Source organism: Penicillium alfredii (genome assembly GCF_028826965.1).
Source record: "Penicillium alfredii strain IBT 34128 chromosome Unknown utg000009l_segment0_segment0, whole genome shotgun sequence".
In the NCBI taxonomy this organism is placed as follows: Eukaryota; Fungi; Ascomycota; class Eurotiomycetes; order Eurotiales; family Aspergillaceae; genus Penicillium; species Penicillium alfredii.
In genome coordinates, this window is record NW_026622706.1 from 1,593,382 (window position 1) to 1,619,652 (window position 26,271).

At 50.6% G+C, this 26,271-nt stretch overlaps 6 protein-coding genes across 6 annotated transcripts; 5 read left to right on the forward strand and 1 right to left on the reverse strand.

The window, feature by feature from the left end:
* Positions 1–237: 237 nt before the first annotated feature.
* Positions 238–1,303, reverse strand: NUU61_006530 (uncharacterized protein; the record flags this gene model as incomplete). The annotated part of the gene is made up of 2 exons (XM_056657058.1): positions 238–1,010; positions 1,096–1,303. The coding sequence occupies 2 exons, from the start codon at positions 1,301–1,303 to the stop codon at positions 238–240; spliced, it is 981 nt and encodes a 326-aa protein (XP_056509858.1).
* Positions 1,304–2,543: 1,240 nt separating this feature from the next.
* NUU61_006531 (acyl-CoA thioesterase) lies at positions 2,544–3,695 on the forward strand (the record flags this gene model as incomplete). Its single annotated transcript, XM_056657059.1, has 2 exons — positions 2,544–2,681; positions 2,790–3,695. The coding sequence occupies 2 exons, from the start codon at positions 2,544–2,546 to the stop codon at positions 3,693–3,695; spliced, it is 1,044 nt and encodes a 347-aa protein (XP_056509859.1).
* A 1,345-nt stretch (positions 3,696–5,040) lies between these two features.
* Positions 5,041–9,463, forward strand: NUU61_006532 (putative jumonji family transcription factor; the record flags this gene model as incomplete). The annotated part of the gene is made up of 4 exons (XM_056657060.1): positions 5,041–5,301; positions 5,443–5,540; positions 5,594–7,555; positions 7,615–9,463. The coding sequence occupies 4 exons, from the start codon at positions 5,041–5,043 to the stop codon at positions 9,461–9,463; spliced, it is 4,170 nt and encodes a 1,389-aa protein (XP_056509860.1).
* Positions 9,464–10,360: 897 nt separating this feature from the next.
* On the forward strand, positions 10,361–11,938 carry NUU61_006533 (putative GABA permease; the record flags this gene model as incomplete). Its single annotated transcript, XM_056657061.1, has 1 exon — positions 10,361–11,938. The coding sequence occupies one exon, from the start codon at positions 10,361–10,363 to the stop codon at positions 11,936–11,938; it is 1,578 nt and encodes a 525-aa protein (XP_056509861.1).
* Positions 11,939–12,569: 631 nt separating this feature from the next.
* On the forward strand, positions 12,570–13,942 carry NUU61_006534 (uncharacterized protein; the record flags this gene model as incomplete). The annotated part of the gene is made up of 5 exons (XM_056657062.1): positions 12,570–12,585; positions 12,652–12,765; positions 12,807–12,894; positions 12,980–13,350; positions 13,407–13,942. 5 exons carry the CDS (start codon positions 12,570–12,572, stop codon positions 13,940–13,942), a joined length of 1,125 nt encoding a protein of 374 aa, XP_056509862.1.
* Positions 13,943–17,211: 3,269 nt separating this feature from the next.
* Positions 17,212–23,169, forward strand: NUU61_006535 (Mg2+ transporter protein CorA-like/Zinc transport protein ZntB; the record flags this gene model as incomplete). The annotated part of the gene is made up of 12 exons (XM_056657063.1): positions 17,212–17,963; positions 18,042–18,081; positions 18,132–18,528; positions 18,585–18,754; positions 18,818–19,364; positions 19,450–19,703; positions 19,761–20,547; positions 20,608–21,167; positions 21,237–21,869; positions 21,930–22,385; positions 22,457–22,714; positions 22,819–23,169. The coding sequence occupies 12 exons, from the start codon at positions 17,212–17,214 to the stop codon at positions 23,167–23,169; spliced, it is 5,205 nt and encodes a 1,734-aa protein (XP_056509863.1).
* Between the last annotated feature and the right edge of the window lie 3,102 nt (positions 23,170–26,271).

Below are 26,271 nucleotides of genomic sequence, written 5' to 3' on the forward strand. Positions count from 1 at the left end.
AATTTAAGTGAAGGCGACTTTTGGAAAATGCTTTCATCCATGGGGTTGGCCCGGGTGGCTTCCAATCGAGAAGCCTTCAACCCCAGGCCCCGCAGATGTGATGTCGTTCATATGCGTCACATATTGAATTGAATACTAATTCGAAGAGTTAAAGGTTGAGTTAAGTCTGCCGTTTTCAGCTGCCACTCCCGAAACTGGACTAACCCTATCAAATATACTAGTAACGCCGCCAGGGCTCTAGAAAATGGCCATGCAGTTAGGCGGGCTCGAAACGCCCCTCGAGCAGTTGAGAGGACTACTCGAGATAAAGAAACTCCAACGGGCCAGTCGCTTACAAGTCTCCGCAAGCTCGTCAAGATCAAACATCTCCCCAATGGGGACGCCCCAACCGGCCAGGAGATGGTGGTGCAAGTCATGCTCAGGCGAGAGAGGCGGGAAGACCTCAAAACTAACAGCGTCGGAAGCAACCGCAGCGAAATGGTTGTCCCACATGAAGCGGAGCACGCGATCGCTCTGCTCGATACCCGCATGCTGCGGCACGGCCTGCTGGCTGTAGATGTGGCGCTGGTCGGCGGACATGGCCTTCCAAGTTTTGGGCAGGCCGAGACGCAGGAAAAAGATATCACCCTTTTGGAAGTCGATGCAGCACTCGCGCGCAATCTCTAGCACCTCGTCCAACGACACGGTCTGCCGACTGAGCGCGTTGACGTGGATCCCCTTCTTCTGTGCGTATGACAGGTAATCGATCAACACACCGCGCCCTGCAATCCCCTTCTTTGCCCAGAACCCGATTCCAATCCGTGAGTTTTGGGTGTCCTGGATCTCCTCCGCTGTCGTGCCGCCATAGAATACCCGTCTGTCAGGGTTGTCGGTCGTGGGTGCCGGCGCATTATGGTGCCGGAGTCCGTCCCATTGCGACCCCTGCTGCGGGTTGAAGTGGTACTCGTCGTCGAAGGCGATGCCCTCTGCCACCCACTTGATGCGGTGTTCAAAAGGCTTGCGGCCGAATCCTGTTTGATCTTCAGTGTAAGCCACTAATTCTGTATTGTTCTTCTCTTCCAATCTCCTGCATCGGCGAGTGGATCGTGGATCTACCTGGTGGGCTCAGATTCTCGATATCCCAGTTCAAACACACGCGCTCGCCGGTCTGGATCTGTGTTTGCGCCGCGTGCGCGACAACATCCGGAGTGAGGAGGCGCAGCATCCCCAGTCCTTCCTCCTCTGATCCTGCCGCGCCAGGCCAGAACCGACGCTTGTCGGGAAGGTCATCAAACCTTTCTGGAAGGTTTGGAATGCCAGACATGATGGGGGTAGCTGTGGAGTTTGCCGTAGCGGATGGGATGGAATGGGATGGAGCGAGGAGGGAAGCTCAAGAAAGTTTGGTGTGTAAGAGGGGTGTATATTTCGCAAGAGCGAAAGTGAAAAGTAGTGGAACAAAAACGAGTCTCGCAGGGAGTCTGCAGCTATAAACCCGATTCCCCCCACGCGATGCGGGAGTCGGAGCAAGTCCGGGTGTTTGACGTGGGTATGACCCCGCAGTGCGAGCTTGCATGTCTTCGAATAAAGCAGAGTGATCGAGTCAAGGAATGATCTTGATCGGCCATCAAATATTATTGCTTTATTAAAAATGAGAGGGCTTGTTTTCTCTGAACTAAACTGTAGATTTACGTGGTAAACAGCCAAGCATTGATGGAGCCAAACAAGCTTTGTCCAACCGGCTAAATAGAAGTAGATCAGGAACTGGTCGGTTATTCTATCTAGCAGCAAACGAATACAAAATTCATAAATTAATGCAACAGTGCTGGAATCTATAGTTTATGCAAGTATATGGTTGCCACCTTTCCAAGGTTTTCATGAGGCTTCATTCGTAATGAGAAACCTTTTACTCCCATGCATTTCGAGGCAACCCTAGAAATTTTCATCTTAGTCTCGTGAATTAGTCTATGCTATTCATGGACTATCATGGATGCTTCTAAAATTCTAGGTATGCTGGAGATGTTTATAGAATGATGTAGAGTGCCCTATGGCCATGTTTCGTGCTGTCCAACTTCTTCCATCTTTACAACTTCTCAGCAGCGACATGCTATCGGTCTACTAAATCCTACTCCATACAATAATAATAATAACAATAACTATTTTATTAGGATTATTTAGAGACTTGAATCTATCAATGGACACTCCAGGCTGCCCATGAATGACTCAGCAATATCACGTGTGACAGCTGGGCCTCGGTTCCCAACAAAATGCGCCAGACCACGACGGCCGTGATTTGTGCTCGGCCCGCTTGCGTTGAGATCTGGCTGATTTATCTCAATTTTTTTTATCTCATCAATTACATTTCAATCCTTATAACCTTCCTTGTCTTTCTCAATTGGGCTCTGCTGCGCGAAACGTTCGTGCGGAGCTGATGTCAGATTCGGTCTCCTGAATACTATAGATCGGGCCGCAACACATCTTGAGTTATCGCTTATCGGCTTCTGAAGAACCAGACTTGCTACATGTGAGATAAGGAGACCATTGCGCCTCTCTTTCCTGGCTTCATCATGTCTGCCATTCCGACATTCCTCCGCATAGAAAATGTGCGCGAGCTTGGATCAACTGCGGCATCGCTCGCGTCATGGAAATCGCTGGCCTTGCTCTTGGCTGTGATTAACTTGAAGAACCTCCCATTCGTGTGGCATGTAAGTATGGAGTAATGTATTGATGATTCGGTGGCTTTCCCCAGCCCTGAAGACGTGTCGAAGCCACCGAATTTCCATGCTGTGTAACAGGGCTAATCGACTCCACAGATCCGTTTGTTGTACCACTGCGTGGCCAATCTTCGTCTGAAACCAAGCGCCCCGTTCTTTCCAAAGGGAAGGGTAATTGTGGATTCAAAGGGCAAACCAACCCATCCGATCTTCGTGCCGTGTGCAATCACATCGCGCACGCCATTGCTGGAAACAGACTACAATCTCCACAAGTCTAATAGCACATATTTTGCCGACCTCGATGTGTCCCGTACAGCTCTGGTGACTCGGCTTTATAGCCCGGGGGTGGGAATTGTCAGCAAAGAGCTCGACCAAGAGTTTCTCGAGGCGAGCCAGCGGGATGGAACACGTCCACCAAAGCGAAAGCCGATCTACATTGCGCTTGGGTCGGTGTTCTGCAGCTTCAAGCGCGAGATCAAGCCTTTTGAGCTTTATGAGATGCACTCCAAAGTGATCTCTTGGGATAAGAAGTGGATGTACATTTTGACCTGTTTTATGCGCCCGGCCAGCCGCAAGGGCGGCGAGAAGACCTTGCTCGCCGTGGCTCTCAGCAAGTATGTCGTCAAGAAGGGCCGGCTGACGGTCTCGCCGGAGCGGATTTTGCGCGCTGGTGGCTTTCTCCCCGCACCGCCGGCGGGAAGCCAAGCCAAGTCCGCCCCGGTAGACTCATCTACCGAGACCTCTGCTATTGGAACGCCCGCCAGTGGAGAAGGTATCACGGCCACCGGAGGCGTGGATGGATCGCTGGTGCGGGAGGTATTGAAGATGAGCGATGACCAGATCCCCGACCGAGAAGTTCTTGCAGAGCAGCAAAAGGCCAACTCGGACTCGTGGAGCCCTGACGAGTGGACGTGGGAGCGGATCGACCAGGAAAGGCTACGGGGGCTGGAGGTCGTGGCGGGATATACGGATCTGGATAATAAGCTGTATGAAGAGTGGGCGTGATTCTAGACATCCATAGAGGCACTTCCATAAGAGGCCCATAATTATTCGAAACAGAGTCTGCATGGATAGCCTGGCGATCTGCAAAAACCGATATCCGGATCGACAATGCTCGGTCAGCACTGCGATTTCGGCGTTCCCAGCCTGCATATCCCTTCCCCAGGCATGACGGTTCGCATGGGCCAAGACTGAGAGCTTTCAACAATGTGGTTGATGCCTGGCATTGAGATGAGATCACATCAAGGGATGAGCATGGACTGTCGGGTCCGGTGGTATCCGAGATGCATGAGTCTTCGGCCGGAGTGACCATACATGACAATAGTTACAGATCATCTCCATTATTTCCGTATGGTAACTAGTACTGTACAGTAACATGATGTGATGGGACCGGTCATGTGATCGCACGTGACAGTCGGCTTCTCACGCTTGGGCCAAGCTCTCACTGTCCCATCGCGATATCACCATTCTTGCGCTGTGCTTGATTACAATTTGTCCTGCGTTTCTCGACCTCACCCAAAATCCTATATTTGGTAAGTGTGTTGCTTGTTCTGGCTTGCCCCTTGGTGCTGGACACCCCCTGGCCCGGAGTCTCTGCCTGGCCAACATTTCGCCGTCCGACACCGGACGGTATAATACAAGGCCCATTTTCGCGGCTCGCAGGCGCTCAGTCCAGAAGTCCACTTTTCCATTCTGATCGGATGATTCCCACCTTCCCTGCTCACGTCCAGCTCTGATTTGCCCAATTTCGAGCCCATCATTCCTCACCCTGTTCCCACCTGCCCCTGCCTCCTTTCAGTGTCAGGCCATCGTGTGTGTCGGCCCACCCTCGAGCGTCCGGCACCTGCATGATTGGCCCACCTGCGTATTATTGCTCACCCCATCTTAACCATCTTTTCCTTGGGGCGCTGCTGGCGAACCTAGCGCCGTTGTTCTGTGGTTTCATTGGCATGGTCCTTCGACGTGACGGAGGATAGCCTTGTTCCCAAAACACCTTCCCTGCAACAAGTCCCCTTCCCTGCTGCAATTCTCCGGTCTCCAGGAGACGGGCTTCCCTCGTTGATCTTATTGGCGATTTGACTAAGTCCTTTTCCTTTGCATTGGCTTCAGGCCAAAAAGAGCTTATCGCGATCGCTTGAACCTACTTCGCCGAAAACCACGACGGTCCCCTGACACTCTTTTGTCTCGACATCACGAACTTCCTTCCGGCTTGTCAGACTCTTTCGGTGTCGATTCCCCCGACCGCTGGGAACCATTTCCTTTCGCCGTCGATCAGCGGTCGCTCCATTCGACGACGGCACCCCCGGACTATCAACTGGTTTCCCCCAATAGCTACCCGTCGCGGTCCACGATGGCGGCAATCCTCGACCAGCCGCACCTCGACCCTGTTGCGGCCGGACCGGTCGACTCGGCCTCCATTACTCCGCCGCAGAGCGCTAACGGCAAGAAGGATGCCCCCGAAGGCGTCCCTTCTGAGTTATCGGACCTCGAACTGGACTCCAAAACCGCCGCTCCACCTGATGCGATTTCGGCAAAACAGGAAATAGAGGAAGAGGAAGAGATCGAACCTGACCATTACTATGGCGGCGGCAAAATCCCAGTTTTCAAACCGGTGAGTGGCGCGCGTGTCCAGCGTGTCCAGCGTTGGAAAGAGCATTCAGTCTTCTTGTTTCTTAAGCAGACAAGTGGCTGGAACATCGTTGGCGGGCTGTTAGCCCCTGCGGAACAGCAAGCTGACAAGGACGTTCCCTAGACAATGGACCAGTTCCGCGACTTCCAATCATTCATTAACCGAATCGATAAATATGGAATGCAGGCCGGAATCGTCAAGGTGGTTCCTCCGAAGGAATGGTAAGTCTGGAAATCTTGAGGAGACGGAATTGCTAGGCTCACTTTCTCTCAAGGTCCGAGTCGCTTCCAGCGCTGGATGATGCTGTCAAGAACATCCGCGTGAAGAATCCCATCATGCAGGAGTTCCACGGATCGCACGGAACCTACACTCAAGCCAACATGGAACGACAGCGTTCGTATAATTTGCCACAGTGGAAGGGACTGTGCGAGGAAAGCAGTCACCAGCCGCCAGCTCGCCGAGGAGAGCGACGCCGCAACCAGGAACGTGCCAATCGCGCAGCCCATACACCGCGGCCCCAGCCGGTACGCCCGGATGGCCAGAAGCGGCGACCCGGCCGTCCTCCCAAGCGGGCAAACCAAGTCAAAGTCAAAGAGGAGCCTCCGGCCGACGATGTCGATAAGTCCAAACTCGAAGGCCCGCCGACGCCTGTGTCGCCCGAGTCCAACCCTGTTGAGGCCAAGAGCGAAGACTTGAGCGATGGCGAGTCACTCCCCGCCACGAAACCTAAGGCGAAGCAACCCAAGTCCGTGAACGCACGGCGAAAGAACAACCGAGGCGATGCAGTGGACTACGTCGATGAGGAGGCATTCAATGGTTTTGACTATCGAATCCATGACAACGAAGATTACACCGCCGAGAGATGCGACGAGCTCGAGACTGCGTACTGGAAGTCTCTCATGTTCAACAACCCAATGTACGGTGCAGACATGCCCGGTTCGCTGTTCGAAGAGTCCACCGCCTCCTGGAATGTCGCCAAGCTCCCCAATCTTCTCGACGTTCTTGGACAAAAAGTACCCGGCGTCAACACGGCGTATCTTTACTTGGGAATGTGGAAGGCTACTTTTGCCTGGCACCTCGAAGACGTGGATCTGTACAGTATCAACTACATCCATTTCGGCGCCCCGAAGCAGTGGTACAGCATTTCACAGGAAGATGCACCTCGCTTTGAACAAGCTATGCGAACCATTTGGTCCAGTGATGCGAAGAACTGCAATCAGTTCCTTCGCCACAAGACTTACCTGGTTTCGCCCAGTCTCCTCAAGTCTCAATTCGGAATCACCGTCAACCGCTTGGTCCATTATGAAGGCGAGTTTGTCATCACTTTTCCTTATGGATACCACTCCGGCTACAATATCGGCTACAACTGTGCCGAGTCGGTCAACTTTGCAACGGAGAAATGGCTGGACTACGGTCGCATTGCCAAAAAGTGCCATTGCGAAGCAGACAGTGTCTGGATTGACGTGGATGAGATCGAGCGCAAACTGCGTGGAGAAACCACTCCCGAATATTACGGCGAATTTGAGAGCGAGTTTGATGGGTTTGAAGGGGCGTCGGATCTCCTCACGCCTCCACGCAGTGTGCCTGAGAAATCCTCCCGAGGCCGCAAGCGGAAGCACCCGGACGACGGGCCGAGGACCAAACGACCTCGTCTCCACCCCGAAGGCCCGCGCAAAATCCCGTGTTTGTTGTGCCCCAATAATCTCGACTACGAGGACCTTCTTCCGACCGAGGATGGCAAGGGCCATGTGCACCGACGATGTGCGTCGTTCATCGAGGAGACTATCATTCTTCGCGACGCCTCCGGCACGGAAGTGGTGTGTGACATTGATAAAATCCCTAAAGCTCGCTTGGGTCTTAAGTGCTTGTTCTGCCGCGAGGTGCGTGGAGCCTGCTTCCAGTGTAACTTTGGCAAATGCACCCGCGCCTATCACCCCACCTGTGCCCTTTTGGCCGGTGTTCAAGTTGAACATGGCTCTATCGCTGTGATTGCCGACGATGGTGCCCAGTATTCCATCCCCAGCGTCGACTTGAAGTGCAAGTTCCATCGCCAGAAGCGACAGGCCGGGCTTTTGGGAGAGTCGTCGGACCTGGATCGCCGGGTGATTGAGACTGCTCGCCGCCTGGTACAAGGGGATTTGATCCAATTCCAGGCTGACAAGGAGATCAATGGAGCCATTGTGCTGCAGAATCGCCCCGAGGAGCGAGCTCTGTTGCTCAAGGTGCTCCCACGAGGGTATGCATCAACCCCTGTCCCACAAGATATTTTTTTTTCACTGTTACTGACTGCATCAGCGATGTGATCGAAATGCCTTATCGCTGGATGCTCGTTGTTCGCAAGAGTAATTTCGTGCCCCTCGCGCCAGGAATCCAACCCCTCCCGACCCACTTGATGCGAAAGCCCGATCAGCGAAAAGAGTTAGAATCAGCGGTCCCAGTCGCAGGCAGTGCCTTTGGCGACAGCCGATCTCCCTATCAGTGGGCCGAGTTTGAGACGGTGGATGCCACTAACAGGCAATTTGCCCCACCGGTTACGGTCTCCCTCGACAAAGGGGAGCAGATGTGGCACTACTTGGGCGCGCAATCCACTGAGAGTAGGGCACAATATACACACAACCCTAGCGTGCCCGTCCACAACCCGCGGGCCAATTTCCTGGACAGCGTCAAGTCGCTTGGCGTGGCTGGTGTCAGCGCTCGTGCATCGAAGATCTCACCCCACCACTTTCACTATGCCACCGCCCCTGCCCCTCCTTACCAGCAAAATCTTTACGCCCAACACCGACCGCATTTACAACATAAATCGTCCGCCGTCAACGCCCCTCACCTCCAATCCCGACCGCCCTTCTCTGCCGCCTCCCTGCAGCATCTCGCCCCTCCCCCTCCCCCTACCTCTGCCGGTGCTGCTGCTGCTGGAGCTCCTGCGATGCCGTCGGCCTTTCGAACCCTATCCAATCAATCTGCCCGTCATGCCCCCTACCCTTCGGTCGCCAAATCGCACGCTCAGCAGCAGCACCACCTTCCTGCCACCAATACCTTTGCCAACGTTCGGGAACTTATTGCCCGTCGCCGTCTCGCCCAGATCACCGACCATGCCAATGTCTTTGCCGGGTACACCATCGTCAGCCCGGAGCTGGTCGTAGAGACCCTGCTGGGTCCCATGGGCTCAATACCGCCGGCCAATGGTCTGGAGAAACTGGAACTGGCCATGGCCCAGCAGCGAGTGCAGCCCCGGGCGGCGGATGGGACCTTGCTGCCACCTCAGACCCTCAATATGCGGTCGGAAGAGGTGACCCGGCTCCTTCAGATGCTCCGATTCTCGCTGGTGAGTCACCGCGAGCGACTGGATGTGATTCAAAAGAAGGAGTCGGAGGGTGTCAAGCAAGAGACCGTGGATCGCGGTAGCATCGCGGCCGCCAAGGTGCCGGGCAAATATGCCTTTCTCGACCAGCAGCGGGCCCAGGCTCCCAATGTCTACCAGTCCCCGTACAACATGCCCTCCGGTCTTTCGGAATATGCCAAAACCACCTACGGGTTGATTCCCTCCCCTGAAACGCCGCCCAAGCCGTCTCTGGCGAATGACTATTTTGCTAGTCTCTCGCCGAAAGACCAGGAAAAAATCCTCAAGACCTGCGGGAGCTTTGTGCAGCGTGCCTTTGAACGGTCGGCCAGCCACAGTCGGCACAGCAGCTCAGCATCAAACCTCCGGCTGTCGTCGGCGCTGGCCCAACAGACCGAAAACCCGACCATCGACATCACCACCGTCGAGGATCCCCCACTGACGGGTCTGGATTTGCCGCTCCACGCCGATTCCCCCTGCTCCAGTTTCGGGCGGTCGCATCTGCGGTTCCATTCGCCGAACGACTTTCCCATCCACGGCCCGGATCCCCACCCAGATCATCACGATCTCTTTGGGGATCAGCAGGCCAACACACGTTTCTGGCAGAACGGGCCGTGGGCCGCCGGCGATGGCAACACTCCCAACGACGAGACTCGACCGTTCTTTGGACCTCATGAACGGCTCAAGCACGATTACGCGTCTTCGGACATTTCGTTGGGCAAAGGGCCCGGGTCGTTACATTCGGTCGACATGGCAGGCTTTGGTCTTGATGGGACCGAAGACCTCTGTGCCGAGCTGAGCCCGTAGGCGATGTCGCCTTCTCGATTTTCTCCGCGTTTGCATCCTGCGACTGTACTGCATCCATGTAACGACTTCACCGGACTGACGACTGCATGACTGGGCGTTTTTTTTTTTTTTCCCTCGTTCGACCTGTTCAACCTGTTCAACCTCGACGACTACTCCGTTGCTATCATGTTTGTTTACGATTGGAGTTGATGCTAGCTGGCTGGTTACGACTCAACGTGTTTCCATTTCTTTGGAATTTTTTCCTCGCCCCGATTGCACGAAAAAAACCCCCCTCGGCTCGAATGACTGGAGTTGTACAACCCGAGCATCTCCCTGCATCAACTATCAAAATAGCCTCATTTCTGCCCCTATTCCCCCCCCCCCCCCCAAACCATTTTGGGCCTACTTCCGCCCACTCCTGATCCCCCTTGTCCCTCTAGATACTCCAAACAAGAAAAAAAATTTCTTTTCTTCAAGATGCCAGATTCCTGGACAACCTTGTTTGTTTCTATCTCCCTCTCTTGATACCCTTCTCTTTTGTTTTTTATTCCCCATCTTGGCGCACAATGGTCCCCACACTTTCCGGGGGATGTATGTGGCAGCCGTCACCCGAGCGTGACCTTGATGTATTTGAATGCAATGACAACCATATATGAAATATTTGTAAAATGTGTGCGAGTTCTTCACCATTAATAGTATCCAGGGTTGTAGATGAGACCCTGTGGATACTCGGAGAAACCGGTGGACCCTGGTTTTGGGGCTTATCACGCCGCCTTCGTTGCCTGCGATAAGCGGCGTTTCAAAAGCTCGCGTGGTCCGAGTCCGCGGCAGGTTATCATGCGGGGTCGAGCCACTTCTTGACCTTTTAATTCCTCTCTTCTGTCCTTCTGTCCATGCTCCCCCTCCATTCATCTCAACATGTCTGCAACCGCCGACGCCGCCGACGAGGCGTTGGCTCGTATGGGCTACAAGAGCGAACTGCCCCGAAACCTTAGCATGACCAGCATTCTCGGATTGTCCTTTGCGATTATGGCTGCGCCCTTTGGCCTGAGCACCACCCTCTACATTACTCTCTCCGACGGGTTGTCCGTCACCATCCTGTGGGGCTGGGTGTTCGTGACCCTCATTTCCATTGCCATTGCAGCCTCGTTGGCCGAGATCTGCGCTGTCTACCCGACGGCCGGCGGCGTGTATTACTGGAGTGCGATGCTGTCCACGCGCCGATGGGCGCCACTTATGTCGTTTATTGATGGCTGGCTGACCCTCGTGGGCAATTGGACCGTCACGCTCAGTATCATCTTCTCTGGGGGTCAGCTGATTCTCAGTGCCATCTCGCTGTGGGACGAAACCTTTGTCGCCAATGCCTGGCAGACGGTCTTGATGTTCTGGGCTGTCATGCTGTTCTGCGCGCTCGTCAATATCTTCTGTTCGCGCTACCTCGACCTCATCAATAAAGTCTGTATCTTCTGGACTGCTGCCAGCGTCATTGTGATTCTCGTTACCTTGCTCACGATGGCGGACCACCGCCGGGACGGCGAGTTCGTGTTCGGCCACTATGACGCCTCGACCAGTGGATGGCCCTCGGGCTGGGCATTTTTCGTTGGCTTGCTGCAGGCGGCCTATACATTGACCGGATATGGTATGGTGGCTGCGATGTGTGAAGAAGTTCAGAACCCGCACCGCGAGGTGCCCAAGGCCATTGTGCTGTCCGTGGTGGCAGCTGGCATCACAGGGTTATTCTACCTCATCCCGATTTTGTTCGTGATGCCCGACGTCAAGATGCTACGAAAAGTGGCCAGCGGCCAGCCGATCGGGCTGCTGTTCAAGACGGTGACGGGGTCCGCGGGCGGCGGCTTCGGGCTGCTTTTTCTGATTCTGGGGATCATGATCTTCGCCGGCATCGGGTCCCTCACTGCGGCCAGTCGCTGCACGTATGCCTTTGCGCGCGACGGCGCCATCCCAGGCTTCCGGCTCTGGCGGCGCGTAAACCCCAAGCTGGATGTGCCCGTGTGGGCCGTGATCCTTTCCGCGACGATCGACGGGCTGCTAGGACTGATCTATTTTGGTTCCACGGCGGCGTTCAACTCGTTTACGGGCGTGGCCACCATCTGCCTGTCCACCTCCTACGGACTGCCGATTTTCATTTCGCTGGTCCGGGGGCGCCGCGACGTCCGCGGCTCTTCTTTTTCTCTGGGGTCGTTTGGGTACGTCATTAACGCCATCACTATCGCGTGGATCTTGCTTGCTGTCGCCCTCTTCTGCATGCCGGTTACGCTGCCCGTTGACCCGTCTTCGATGAACTACGCCAGCGTCGTCTTTGCTGGGTTTGCTGCGATTAGTATCTTCTGGTACTTTGTGTATGCTCGGAAGCATTTCACGGGGCCACCTGTTTCCAAAGAGGAGGCTCGCGCTGCCACGGGGATTATGACAGGCACGGCCTTGGATGCAGAGAATGCCATGCGAGAAACGGCGGAGGTAAAGAAGACGCTCGAGTAGAAGGTCCACATGCAAGTGGAGATGCCCTGATTTGTACAGTAGCTATCGGGAATCCTGCGGGAATGGCGGAGTTTCTCAGTAAACAGAAAAAAAAAAATCCAGCATTGTACTTCAACTGTTCTATTTCAATTCGCTTCATACTTTTGTATTTTCTTTCGAGACTGACTTTGAGTCTGGTCGCGCGTGAATCACAAGTGCCCTGACGATCGCTCCGACAGCCGCGGTCCACGAGAAAACCCACGCCACTCTCGGCCAAGAGGCACGGGGACCATTTCACCCATTTGGTTTCCTCGACTGCGCGCATTTGGGCCTTTTTTTTTTTTTTTTTTTTTTTTTCTTTGTGTGTGTGTGTGATCTGTGAAATCCGGGGAAAGCTACTGCTGGAATTGCCGGGGACTCATTGCTTTCCCGAAGGGAGAAAAATCCAGGGAGGGGACCGAGGGCGTTCGGGAGTTCCATCTCTGCACCGCAATCCCAACCTACTTCACCCGTCTTGTCCATTCTACCTCGCTATATTCCTGCCTTTTGTCTACGACTTCCTCGCTCTCCATGAAGCTCCGCGCCAACCGATGCCCAACCCCGCTTCCATGAAGACAGGGCCGACCACCGGACCGCATCCTCTCGCGTCAGCATGTCGGACTCTGTAGGTTCGTGGGATTCATCCTGTCAAGGTCAAGAATACATTTACTGACGAATTGCGCGTGTGTTTTCAGATCGCGTCTTCGTCCATGCCCTCAACACCGTCAAGAGGATTCCCCGGACAGGGACCGCGCGTCCCCCGGCCGCGGAACGGCTGAAGCTGTATGGCCTATACAAGCAGAGCATGGGTGAGTGGGCACCACAGGGAACCGTTGGGTGGGAATCGCAGCTCACATCGCGCAGAGGGGGGACGTCGAAGGGGTGATGGATCGGCCGATTGGGAACACGCCGGAGGTGCATGCGGAGTGTGAGAAGTGGTATGTCGACTCGTTCTTGGTCCTGGAGCCACGGATTCTTTCGCAGCACCAGTCCACTGACGATGTTCTTTGTTTATGTGTATAGGGACGCCTGGTATGCTCAGCGCGGCCTCTCGCGCACCGAGGCCAAACGCCGCTACATCTCGATCCTGATCGATACCATGCACCGCTATGCGTCGCAAACGCCCGAGGCCCGCGAGCTGGTCGCCGAGCTCGAGTTTGTTTGGGACCAGATCAAATACAACGTTTCCTCCTCGTCTTCCTCCAGTCCGTTGAATACCGTCGGCGTGCCGCCATTGCCGCGGCACCAGAGCAGTGGTTATGGGAGCATTGGGGGTCGTCTCGCCCGATCCACAGAGGACTATGAGCGTCCTAATGTACGAGCCGACGCGGGTCGCGGGGACCGCGACTCACGACTACGGGTGCTGAGCCCTGTGAGCCAGCCAGAAGAGGGGGGTACTACCGGCGACGCCGGCCAACGGACGGCGACCTCGAAGACCCGGACGATATAGAGAATGAGGACGAGGACGAGGACGAGGACGAAGAATATGAAGAGGCCCGTGACAGTCTCTACGAAGACCAAGACCATGCCAGCACCAACACCGACACAGGCACCGATCATACCTCCCATCGCCATCACCAACGCCAGCGACCCGGGTCGGGGCCTAGCGTCGACAGCGGCGCCTACAGCCGCCGCGATTCGCACGACCCCGTCCATCCCCGAGACAGCCGCTGGCGCCGCCGAGTCGAACAAGCCTTGACCAAGATGACGGCCGAGATTGCTGCTGTGCGCGAGCAGATAGAACTGCGCACGCTGGCGCACCGCCGCCGGTCGGGCGTCTGGGCCTGGCTCAAGTGGCTGCTGTGGGTGGCATTGCGCCAGATCCTGTGGGATCTGGCTATGCTGGGCATGTTGTTGCTTTGGATGCGGCTGCGCGGCGACCATCGCGTCGAAGATCGGCTGCGTTCGGGCTGGTCGGAGCTGAAGGCGCGGCTGGGCCGGTTTAAGCTCTTGCGGCGGGTTGGGGATATGCCCTTGCTGCCGTAGATTATTTTTGTTTCTTTCTCTTTTGTTTCGTATTCCCCTGGTCAAGGATTGCTTTCTACCTGTTGCATGTTTTTCTCTTTTGTCCTGTATATATGGGTTACAATTCGAGGTCCTGGTGTTTTTTTCTTTTCTCTCTTTTCTACTTGGATGTGGTGTTGGGTTTTGCGTGTTGACTGTTGGGTGTGGGAAGAGAGCCTCATACAAGATAGACGCAGAATTGATTGTTTTACCTTCGATCTTTTCTTCTCGCTAGATTGTGTAAAGTAGGATCTGATTTGGGTCGAAAGGTGATCAGTCTTCGGCCATGATGACTTGTTTTTTACTCCGAAGACATAAGGACTGTAGTGTCAGCTTTTGTCTTTGGTCTAGTCGGGGATATCGGATGTATATGTTAGGTGAGTGGGTGGAGGTGGATTTAGATGCGAGGTGCTGCGCACCCACCAACATCCTATTCCCATCTGCCATTGACTTGATAAAATAAAGATAAAATAAAGAAAAATACAAGAATGAAGGCCACGCGTACCGTGGCCATCGTTCTTGCTTTTTTAATTGAACGGTGTATTTGAATTTCAACTAGTGGCGTTTTTTTTGGAAAAAAAAAAGATTGGATAGCATGTCCTGGTTTCGATCCAGGGTCCTCCGGGTTATGAGCCCGGCGCTCTTCCACTGTGCTAACATGCTGGCTAGTTGAATGTGCTTTCATCATTTGAATCTGTATAGTTTATCACCACCAGGAAGAAAAAAAAATTGGAAAATGTCGAAAGTAGCACCTACCTTCCTTCACCTGTCTTCCGCTCCTGCCTTTTCTAACCCTCTTACTGACTTCCTGCTTACTTCTACCTTCCTATATTCAGAAAAAAAGAAAAAAAAAAAAATTGTTACCCATAGAAAATTTTTTTTTTCATAATAAAAATTGTTTGCCAGCATGTTAGCTCTCGGGGAAGAGTGCCGGGCTCATAACCCGGAGGTACGACTACCCACTACCATAATATCCTTGAATTTATCACTAACAGCCCGCAGCCGTCCCCGATCAATCTTGAATTCCCAGGAGGTCAGGTCCACGGGTGTGTTCACATCAGTCAATTAGAAGGTGGTACCTAAAAAAAAAAAAAAAATCCACATTTTGAAGTTTACCCGCAATTAGCAAGCCGCGTATCAGTCTCTACCAATCCCTGGAGTAGATTCCTGAACAAGCCTCGAACTTCCCCAGTTGGTTTGAATGGCTTGCTGGAGCCATGGACGAAAACCAACCGCCGAGGGGGTATCTGGAAAGGACCGAAGTGTCGGGTATAGTCGCTTATTGTAAAATCGAGACTCCAGTGGAGGAAGTCCTTGACAGATGTTGGCCCGCTTGATGCGCGGGCCACGAACAAGACCACAGCCCGTCGACTGTGGTCCTCCATTGAGTCTCTACAATCGTTAATCACTTAATGCCCATAGTGACAGGATCTGGATGGGGTGTATGGCAAATTCAACCCACAGCAGTCAATCGCAGAGAGGAGGATATATGGGATTGGGGGGATTATATAGAGAGAGATAAGCGATGGATCCGGATAAGAGGGGAATATAGGAGAAACAGAGTATGCAGGGACAGGACAGGCGACGAGGACAGAAGGAGAAGGTGTGAAGGCGACAAGCAGAGGTCCTGACGTAGCTCTAAGAATATATCTTATATAGGGGAAATTAGAAGCACCCTCTCCTAAGCCTATTCACTTCCTTATTCACTGCTTTATTCACTGCCTTATATTCTGAGCCACTTATCTAAATTAATGGTCCAATTTTTGATATTGGCTTTATAATAATTCCATTTATAAGTATTATTGGCTATTTTCATGCACTATTAAAATATTTAAATATAGGCAAAAATTGTATATATAGACTTACAAGCTGACTGAGGCATTCAATATAGTCATCTCAATTCCCGGCGTGCTCATAGTGTACAGGCATATTAACTCCGCTCCGATCCATCTGTAAAGACCTCGATTTAAAATACATATGGCGGCATTCTTTATTTCCAAGCATGCATTCGTCAATTCTAACTTTGTTATTTTTTTGTAAGCTAGAACTATTCACTACTTTCAACTTCTCGCCGAAAGTCCCTATTTTCACTGCCGTAGATAGGTATGTTCCTGCTCATAAAATGCCAAGATACAGCCCTGGCCAGTTAGACAGAGTCTAATAATAAAAGTAGAAAGCAAGGGAAAGAATGCTGATCACTTAAGGAAAGTTAATGATGGCAAGGGAAAGTATATAGATTAGCTACTGGAGCTCTGGCGAACAGGTCCAGCGACCCCAAATTGTTTAGTAGGAGCCTGTCCTAGTTCAATAACTAGTTACGACGTTAGATACATAAATTGCTAAGAAAGAACCATCCATTGGGAAGCGCGGACTCCAAGGTTAGGTGAGATCTCCAATATCAGAAATATCAGCCGAGTTTTAGGGTGGGCAAAGAGTCTCAGGCGTTAGTTGGGCTTGATAATCAGATGGAGACAATGGTGTTGTCATTGGCGCAGGTGCCCCCCAGTAGGCAGCAACTATGTTGACCTAGATGGCTCAAGGCCCCATCTGCGAGTGCCAAAAATAGCTTGATATGTGGGCAGTATCCGTTCGTGCTCCGCGGTCGTCCTTTCAGCGAGCGAAATCAGCACCTTGATTCCCGTGACAAGTCTGCATCATTAAACGTGCTTTGTTCTGTCTTGTCTGTCCGAGTAATATCCTAGCCACTGGGTTGTTTTGACCCCTGGTCTTTTTTGTTTTTTCTTTTCAAGGGAGTGGTGCGCTTAGGGAGGTCCCTGGGAGAAGTAAACAGTATCTTGATATAGCCCTCTCCTTCTCTCCTACCCTAAGCCACCTTCCCCCTCGAGATAAAATAGAGAAATAGATATAATAAAGTAAAAAGACTAGTCAAAAAGAGAGATAGCAGAAAAAGAGAAGAAGAAAGAGGTCACAAAAGAGAAGCAACAAGGGTAAAAAGTTGTCAATGAGGTAAAAACAAAAGAATCAGTCTTTGAAATCTATATTGACTCTTTACTATGCCTTAGGCCACCCGATCGAAGCGACGGTCAGTAGATTGTGAGGTAGAAGCTTATTTCCACCAAATAGAGAATGATCCTGATGCATACTATCGCTTAGCTGCATACGCCCGGTGACTCGTGTCTTGGGGCTGCAGATGCCAACACACCTTCAACATCTCCAACTGCGGGGTTTCAGCAGTGCTACTTGGCCTTCTCCAAAACACGAGCACCCAACACCCATGGGCTGTCCAGTGCATGGTGCCCATTGATACAGCGATGGCTTCTGATTATTCCTCGGGTGTGGTGGTTTCTCCCATGTCTTCGCCTTCGGGAGGCTACTCAATCGCCTCAGAAAGTACCTACACACTATCGCATCCCAGAGCGAGCGAGAATCGAAGTAGAGAACCCCGCCAGTTTACTTCGAACAGACCCCGATCAGTGTCACGTCGTCGTCCTGCGCGCCCGAATCCGCGGCGTCGCTACTCACCTGCCTACCAGCCCTACTATGGCGACTACCCTCAGCCTTATGGGTCTTTCCCGTATGCCCCATACTATCCGGCGGGCCTTACCAACCCATATACAGTGGAATACCCTCCTTCGCTCCCACACGACCCAGCGTTTGCTGCTCCACCGCCAGGGACAATGCAGACGGGTGGTATCATGCAGCCCCTCGCAGCAATTAACGAGACACAAAATAAGAGCGGCGGCTTGGCTGGCTCGGAGGGCCTAAAGCATGAACAAGATGAAGACAGCCCGGAGGTCCACTATGTCATCAACATTCGTCCACCCCAGGCTGCGGCCGATGAGGATGGTGAAATAAAGGGCCCTGGGAGAGCCTTAACCCATCAATTTACTTTCGGTACCGAAGAGAAGAAAGTCCCTCCCGAGCAATACGAGATTGTCCAAACGAGACTGGTCCCCGGGTCTGAGGATGGTGGCCATGACATTGCGATTTTGACTTATGAGAATGATGTAGCCGGGAAGCCTCGACCCGAGACTCGATGGATGTATGTCTGGCTGGCTCACTCGAAGGTTTTACTTCGTCTTTTTGACACGTCAATGAACTAACGCCTCATTTAAATTAGTCATCACCAGAGCAATGCTATGAGTCTTGATTCCTTGGAGGTATGTGGTATCCCTGGTCCTGGTTTACCAGACTAACATTTCTGAGGCAGATGGAAGCCCTCCGACTGAAAGAAATTCCCGAAGTAGCCCGGGCTCTTATTCTCTCAGTATTCAAGCACCTGCGAGACCGGAATGAGAAAAGCTTTGTTCATGGCAACTACCTGGAACCAACTGCGCTGAAATTTGTTGGAAAAAACAACAATGATGAAAGCCCGAACCCCGAGAGCCAATGCTCGGTGGCATTTTTTGCTTTCCCTTATCTGAATATCACGCCTCTGCGTCCCCAGCATGACCAAGCATCAGTTCATCCTGTGAGAAGCCTGCTGCAATTCCATTACTCGTTTGAATCTACCGAGTGGCGAGATACCAACCAGGTGGTTTGCAATGCCAGAGAAACTTTGGATGCGCTCCATGTGCCGCAGATCTGGATGCTTCTCATAAACGAAGGTATGCGCTCTATTTAGGAATACCTATGATGGTTTCACCGTGCTGAATGACTCCAGATCTCATTTTAAGCATGGGCTCTACTGACCTCGGGAATCTCGGTGAAGGATACATCAGTCTTGAGCAAGCCCGAAAGCCAGAGTCCAATCCCAATGCATCGCAAATACGTCTAGTCGATCTCGACGGCAAACAATATTGCCTTCCGAAGGAGAGATGCCAGACGTGGTTTGTAGGTCCAAACTAATAGTGTGACCTTGAGTCGCTGGAGATACTAAAGATTCTGATTCCACAGGAAATGATCAGCATGTTTGTCGGGCTTCTAGAACCGGAAAACCGCTTGTCAGCCTCCTTTCTAGAAGATTCTTGGAGAGACGAGTTTGAGCTTCTTCTGGAAGAGAACCCAATATCAGAGGTCAATTGGATCGAAACCCTCCGGGAAAGAGAGAATACCGATATCACCATTCGTATTGCGCAAATGTCGCGCGATGATCCTGAACAGCCAGCGCCGCAAGAGCCAGCTGTGTCTCCTCCTCCACCTCCCACCTATGACCATGCGCCAGTCACCTATACCAATGCACCAGAAAATCAAGCCAGCCCATATAGCTTCTCGATGCCACCAAGGGACCCACCAGGAAACCAGCTGGTGCGCGTCAAGATGTTTGCTGGGGGTACCTTTAACCCATCACCTTCATTCAGTCTTCCTCACCAACCCCCTTCTCAGAGACTTTCTCCTTATATGGAATCACCGCACAACTACCCTCCAATCTACAATAGAGCTGAAACACTAAGCCATTATGCCACCGCTTCGGTACCTCCTGACACACATCAAAGAGCCCCTGGTAAGCCAGACATTTTGGGTTTCCTTGACTCGTCCCCTATATGGAACAAACACAAGCTGGGACCGCTTTTGACCCGTGCTGCAAGAATCCATTCATCGACCCCTGATGAGGGATGCTGTTTCTCTCCCCATGTCGTATACCACCGCTTACCCCGACAATGCCATTCAACGGAGAGCCCACAGCCGTCCCCGAGACAGACCTGATGCGGGGTCATCACACCAAGCTCTCGCAGTGCAAAATCAAGACGGCGCTTGGAGACAAGATAAAAGGCCCATCCGACTGAAAGACCCCACAGGGGCTGAGCTACCGATCCCATGGCGTGTTGGCCAAACTTGGATGGTAGTATCACATTTAAGCATGCAAATGGTTCTAGGAGCTAACATTCTCTCTCCACAGAAAATGTATTCGCTCATTGGCACCAAAATGCAGCGCAACCCAGACTATCTCAAGGCTTTCGTCACGGGTGAATATGTGCTGACCGGACCCGAAGGGCCCATTGCCCCTGCAGAATGGGACAAGAAAATCTATCCAGGCTGCATGGTTGAGCTTACGATAAAACAGCCACAAAACCAATCAAAAGTTTCTTCAAATAGGCCAGCACTGGATATTCCCACCTGGGAACAGCGTGAACGCCGCTCTTCGTCGCGCGAGGGCAGCTCACCGAGAACTGTCATTCCTCGATCACCCATGAAAACAAAAGACGTGCCCCGGCCAAGAGAGACCTCAAATTCCGCATCGTCTGTTTCTCGAATACGCCCAGAAGGATCTAGAAGTGAGGAAGGACTCGATAACTCGAGTGACCGCCAGGAACTGGGCAGCTCAGAACGCGAAGGAACTGACGAGAGGACCCAAAAGAGGGACCCAGGTAGCTCCATATCACCGAAAACTTACTCTACACCCCGGGGTCTTCAAGAAACATCTACTTCCATCTCGCCTACCTTGGAATCAAGAGTGGATTCTCCCGAACAGCATGAGAAAGGCACTCAGGCTCCGCCAGAGCCAACGTCAAAGCCCAGTGAGCTACAGAGCTTTGTAGGCGATGTCGAAGATGAAGCATTGCCAGCTACGCAATTTTTGCCGGCTGATGTTCAACAACCACCATTACCGACCTCGGCACTTGATCCACACGGCGAGGGAATCCTCACAGACGATGAAGACGACAGGGAATCTGAGTCTCAGAATGGTAAATGATTCCAAAAGGTTGACAAATGTTTTGGCCTAGCTAATATTCTTGATATCAAAGACGGTGATCAAACTCTTCCACTGACAGACAACAGAGCAGAATCCGTGCATGTGGATTCGGATTTGGCAATGATGGAGTCGAGAGCAACGAAGAAAACAGAAACCCATCAGACTTCAAATACAGATAGGAGCGATAAAACTGCTCCAGATGACCAGGAGTCTATCCGGAGTGTTGCTACTGAAAATGATCAGGTTATTCGGCCGCTATTCACGTGGCATGCGCCCACGCCTCAGGAGGGTTCTTCAATCACCGAGGCCAGACAGGATGCTCTTCTTTCTGAAAGAAGTTTATCTTCCACAGAAGATATTACTCAGAGTGGAAGCATACATGAAGAGGATGATCCAGAATTTCCGCCAAACAGCTCACCACTTCCAAGTCCAGAAACACACCCCACAGACCCCGAGCAGACAGAGGCCCTGAACGAGAGCCATACGAATGTCAACGTCTTTGACTACCTTATCATTGAGAGGGATGATGACATGGCATCTGAGACTAATGCAAACCCCGAACCAACCAATCCATTTGCTTATCAAGTCTACAATGATGCCTGGACCACCAAGGTGAGTACCAAAGTTTAGCCGTATGATTGAACAGCGGGAATAAGTAATATCGACTTACCGCCCCGCCAGGAGAGCTTGATCAGCACATCACCATCAACAAGATCAACAGAGTCAACCCCTATATCGACATATTCTCATTTGCCAGAAGCTCCCTCATCGTCATCCGAAAGCCACAGCCCAAGCCTGTCAGTCTTGGATCAAGATTTGGAACCAAACGAAGAAGCGAGGAATACAGGACCATCCCCTGCAGAAAAACCACCGCTATGCCCAATATTTGCATGGGAAACTCAGCATACGGTGACAGGAAACTCCTCCGTTCACAATACAGCAATCAATAGCACTGCCCCAGAAAAGTTCAAAGACAAGGATGAAAACATCCACGCAATCCTGGAAGAGCGCGACGCTGAAGCATCGTTCTTCCTCCTTGGTCATCCCATGGAACGCAACTTTATGGATAACCTCCTGGAAACCACCAGGATGCAGGTACTTGCCCGAATGGAGATTATCGGAAACAGTCTGATCCAACTGGAGGAAAACGACAACCTTGCTGACAGGCGGACTACATGGAAGAAGAAACAGAAGGTGGTAGGAAGCGCAATGGAGCTTTTGGATGCTTTTGTGCCCGTGCATTACCAGAGCATTGACAAGTATCGGCTCATCAGGAAGTTCTATGGGGCTATGCTGGAGATCGCGGCCGGCAACGTCAGTAGGACACATAGTATTATTGAAGCATACACTGGAAAAGGCTGATACTGAATTTAGTTTACGGACGCCTATCTAGACCGGGTTGGGGCCGTTGTCTCATACTTTTGCAAGACGGTCCGGCAAATCCATGCTGGTGTCTCTCGTGGCGGAAACGAGCAGCCCACGACATATTTCCTTCCCTCTGCGCTGGTCGATGCGTTCAACCCCCTTATTCTCTATGTCTGCATCTGCAGCCAGATCAGCCATACGGCCTGCCAGGAATGGAATCTTCTGCAGGCGTGGGCGGAGAAACTGCACCGATCTTTGACCTATGGCAAATATCAGCTTATACTGATGATCCGTGCCGGTGATTATAGCGAGGCCAAGGTATTCAGACGAGTTGATTCCGAAGCCATCATGACCATGGTCGTTGAGCGGCTGGTAAAAATGCCAGCTGAGAAGGAGAGTGACGCGCACAGTCCAAAAATCGGGTTTGATCTTCTGCGAACTTATAGAAAGTACATTTCTCACATGGTGGGTATATTGAGACTTCCTTATTGAAAACTACATGCCAGCATGAAATTCAGTGCTGAATCTCAAAACAGGAGTTCCAAGTTCGAAAGACACCAAATGCCGCTGTCTTCGACGAGATTCAACAGTTGCGCGAGGAGCTAAATATTGTCAACACTGTCCTCGATCAGCAACTAAACGTGCTTGAGCTGATGCGTGTGGTATGCACAGTTACAGGACACGCCGAGGATAAGATCAGTTTGCAATGCATCAGCCAGAGCAGGAAGCAAATCAAGCAGATGAAACGCGATCTCCATGAGCTGGAAGATATGGCCGAGAAGACCTCTATGCTTGTAAGAATGTTTTTCCCGTTGTGCCCGTTTTGCCAGCTGTGCTACTTGCCATATCACCCCATATCACCGAATGATCTTAAACTGATTTTCTTTCCTGGCAACAGCTACGATCAATGATCGAAGTCCGGAAAGAGTCCAACAGTAAAGCAATCATTATCTTCACGGTCGTGACGGTCATCTTCCTGCCCTTGTCCTTTGTGACCTCGTATCTTGGCATGAACAGCGTTGATATCCGTGACGGCGAGTTCCACCAGAGTCTTTTCTGGATGATTGCGCTGCCCAGTGCTGCGTGTTTGGTTTTGATTTTGTGGATTATTATTCGGTTTCGTCGCAGACTAAGACGGTTATCTGTCTATCGACTGAGGAAAATTGGTCAGTGGTATGAGGGGGCTGCTGTTTGGCTTACGCGGATAAATTCGGGCCCTGATCGGCCAAGCATGGGCAGTATACTTTGACATCCATGGATTTTTCAGATGATGAATAATTAATTATCTCTAGTGGTACTTAGTACTGTATGTCACTCATATTATAGGCGTCTGAAAGTGCTGGTGAATTCATAAAATCCCAACCCCCGGTGGGTATGACCTGATTGAGGGACTACCAGTTCCTCCCCAGGGCCCCAACACACTACAACAGAGGCCATAGTCTCATATCAGCAGGACGAGGACTAAAACTACAGTCAGTTACCATATGGACTCTGCTCGCCCCTGAAAAACAGATTCAGATACACAACAATATTCTCAGTACAGAGATTAGCGTCATCAAGGACAAGCTTGATGAGCTTATCTCTCAGAACAAAACCATAATCTCCCAGAACGAAACCTTCGCAAGCATACTTATATATATAGTTTTCTTCTTCGACAATTCGATTATAGCATAGACCATTTTCGCCGACATCTTCATCCACGAGGTCCGTGTCCACTAGGTGCCAAACTACGCGCTTCCTGTCTTTAGACCCTAGAATAGATTTAGGGTTCTATTTATATCATGTTTTTATCGAGAAATAAAAGCATATATAAAACACTATCTATATTGTCTTCTTTGATCTATACTTGGAAATTTTATTTTAGATATTATTTAAGGAGTTATTCTAGACATTATTCTAAACCTTATTTTACTTTATATTATAATATTCTTTTTAAAGCAATTCTTTACTAAATCTCAATATTAGATTCTTTACATCATATATTACTCATAGTTAATAGTGTTGACTTATAGCCTTTTTATATAAATAATAACTGCATAAAACTTGATCTAAATTAAAAGACAGTTTAAACCTATATATATTATAAAGTTTATATCTAGAAAAAGAAATAGCATCTTACTATGCTATACTATATTATCTCAACGTCTATAAAACCTGCAAATTACAGGAACCTAAAGTATTTAAGGCTCACCCACACTCCTACCATTTCATCTTCTCACACTCAATTGCCCTCTTTATTGAAAAGGTGATCAATATCGCTGTGGCTAAACAGAGTATCTCTCTTTATTTCCAGCGACTTCGGGATAAATCAAAGCAACGCAACAGTCCATTAGACCAACGAGACCTGACTGCCTGGGTCTGCGATGCTTGCGGCGAGGCGTACCCAACCAGCAAGGATCCCTGCAAACACAAACATCGCAAGCATCCGAAATTTCGAGATGCTTAAAAAAAATGAAAAAACTGCCCTGCTATGTCTAAAGAAGTGCCGACTAGAGCCATTCACCAGAAGAGAGTACTAGATTGGTGAGAATTGACCGCCAGGGTTTGCGATGCTTGTGCTAGTGGAAACTCAGTGGAAGGGAGGGGAGGGGTTGGGACAGAGGGAACTATGTCTCACGGGATGTCAAGATAGAAGTTGAAAAAGAGAAGCCAGGGTCTCTAAAAATATCTGGAATGACATTTCAGAGAGCAAAGAGAAAGTTAGAAGGCAAAAAAAGAAAGGTGGGGGGGCGGGGGACAATAACAGCTTGTCATTGGCATATGTTGGAGCAGGACTTCGCGAGCGGTGGTAGAAAAGCGTCTCTTGATACGCGACAACTAGCTTCAATATATCCAGGGCGGCAAATAGGATTAAGGCATTACCGCAGAATGTGTAATAGTATACTTCGACATGAGTTAGAACAGTAAAAATAGGAGATAGAAATCGAAGAGAAGGTATATAAACAAAGAAGAGTGAAGAGGGTGTATAAAAATAAAGTAAGAAGCTATAAAACTACCCATCAATTTAGTATAAACAAGACCTACAGAATCTAAAAGGTATAAGTAAGATAGTAAAAAAGACATCTTGAAAACTATTTCAAAAGATATTATCGAAAATAACGAGATATAGAATTTTATTAAAAAAAAAGGAACAGTCTTAGCAAATATCGCAACACCCCACAAAATCCAAAAAGTATTTAAAGCTCCCTAACCCTCCCACTATTCCATCTTCTTTCCTTACCCTCATTGGCACTTAGACACTTTGATGATCACCCCGGTCATGAAGAGAAAAACACAGCATTGCTGTGCTTGATGAAATGTCGATTGGAACCCTTCACTCGGAAAGACCATCGCGATCGGCATATGCGTGAAGTATATCCGAATCGACCACAGACCGATATGATGGCCCCGGTTGATCATGAAGAGCAGCCAAAGAAGAAAGAGAAACGCGCTCCAAGGGGATCAATGATCCGGATGCCGCTACCAGAGGACCAACCAAAAGGTTCAGATAATGGGGTCATACCCTATCTTCGATTCATGGCAAAGAAGGCACAGTTGCTCCCACGGATTGATCTTAGTGATCCAGTCATATACAAACATGAGCTCTTCTGTCGGTACCCAGGATGCAAATCAGTGCATCGGTACAGCGAGGCAACCAACCTCCGTACACATTATCGACTACAGCATTCCTTCATTTACACTGCTTCCACGGTTGGAAAACTGGATCCAGCTGACCAAAAAGTCCATACCGATGGATTGGAGTGGCTGACTCGATGTGCCCAATTTGGGGTGGAGAATGCAGGTTCGCGGCCGAGACTTGTCTGGCGGTAGCTGGGTAGGTGGTTTATTTTCTATATTGTCGGGGAGGGCGTGGAACTCTGCTGTTGGCAGTGGTGTGACATGGCTAATACTCGCGACTGATGTCGACTGGTACTAGATCCACCCTACACCGGCGTGCCAGCTGCCAAGGGAGTCTCATCCCAGTTCAACAATCTATCTTTTAGTTACCTGTCACACAGCTGTCTGTTTCTGAAGAGAAACTTACATAAAATAAATAAGAATTAAAAGAAAAGAAAAGAAAGAAAGAAACGTTAGTTTTATATATACTACTAGTACTACTATAGAGCACAGGTGTCATTTTACTCTATAGCCTAATATAGCATACTCTGTTAGGCTGATATTTACCTTAAAAGCAGAAGGATAAAAATAAGATAATAGAAAAGTAGTTAAAAAATAATTTAAAAGATGATTTGAAACATGATTATAATATTATAAAATCAGTATAAGAAAAGATAGGAAAAAAGAAAGAGAAAGAAGAGAGAACTCAAAGGGAGAACTCCATATTTTGATAGAGTGAGCTTCAGCAGAACTA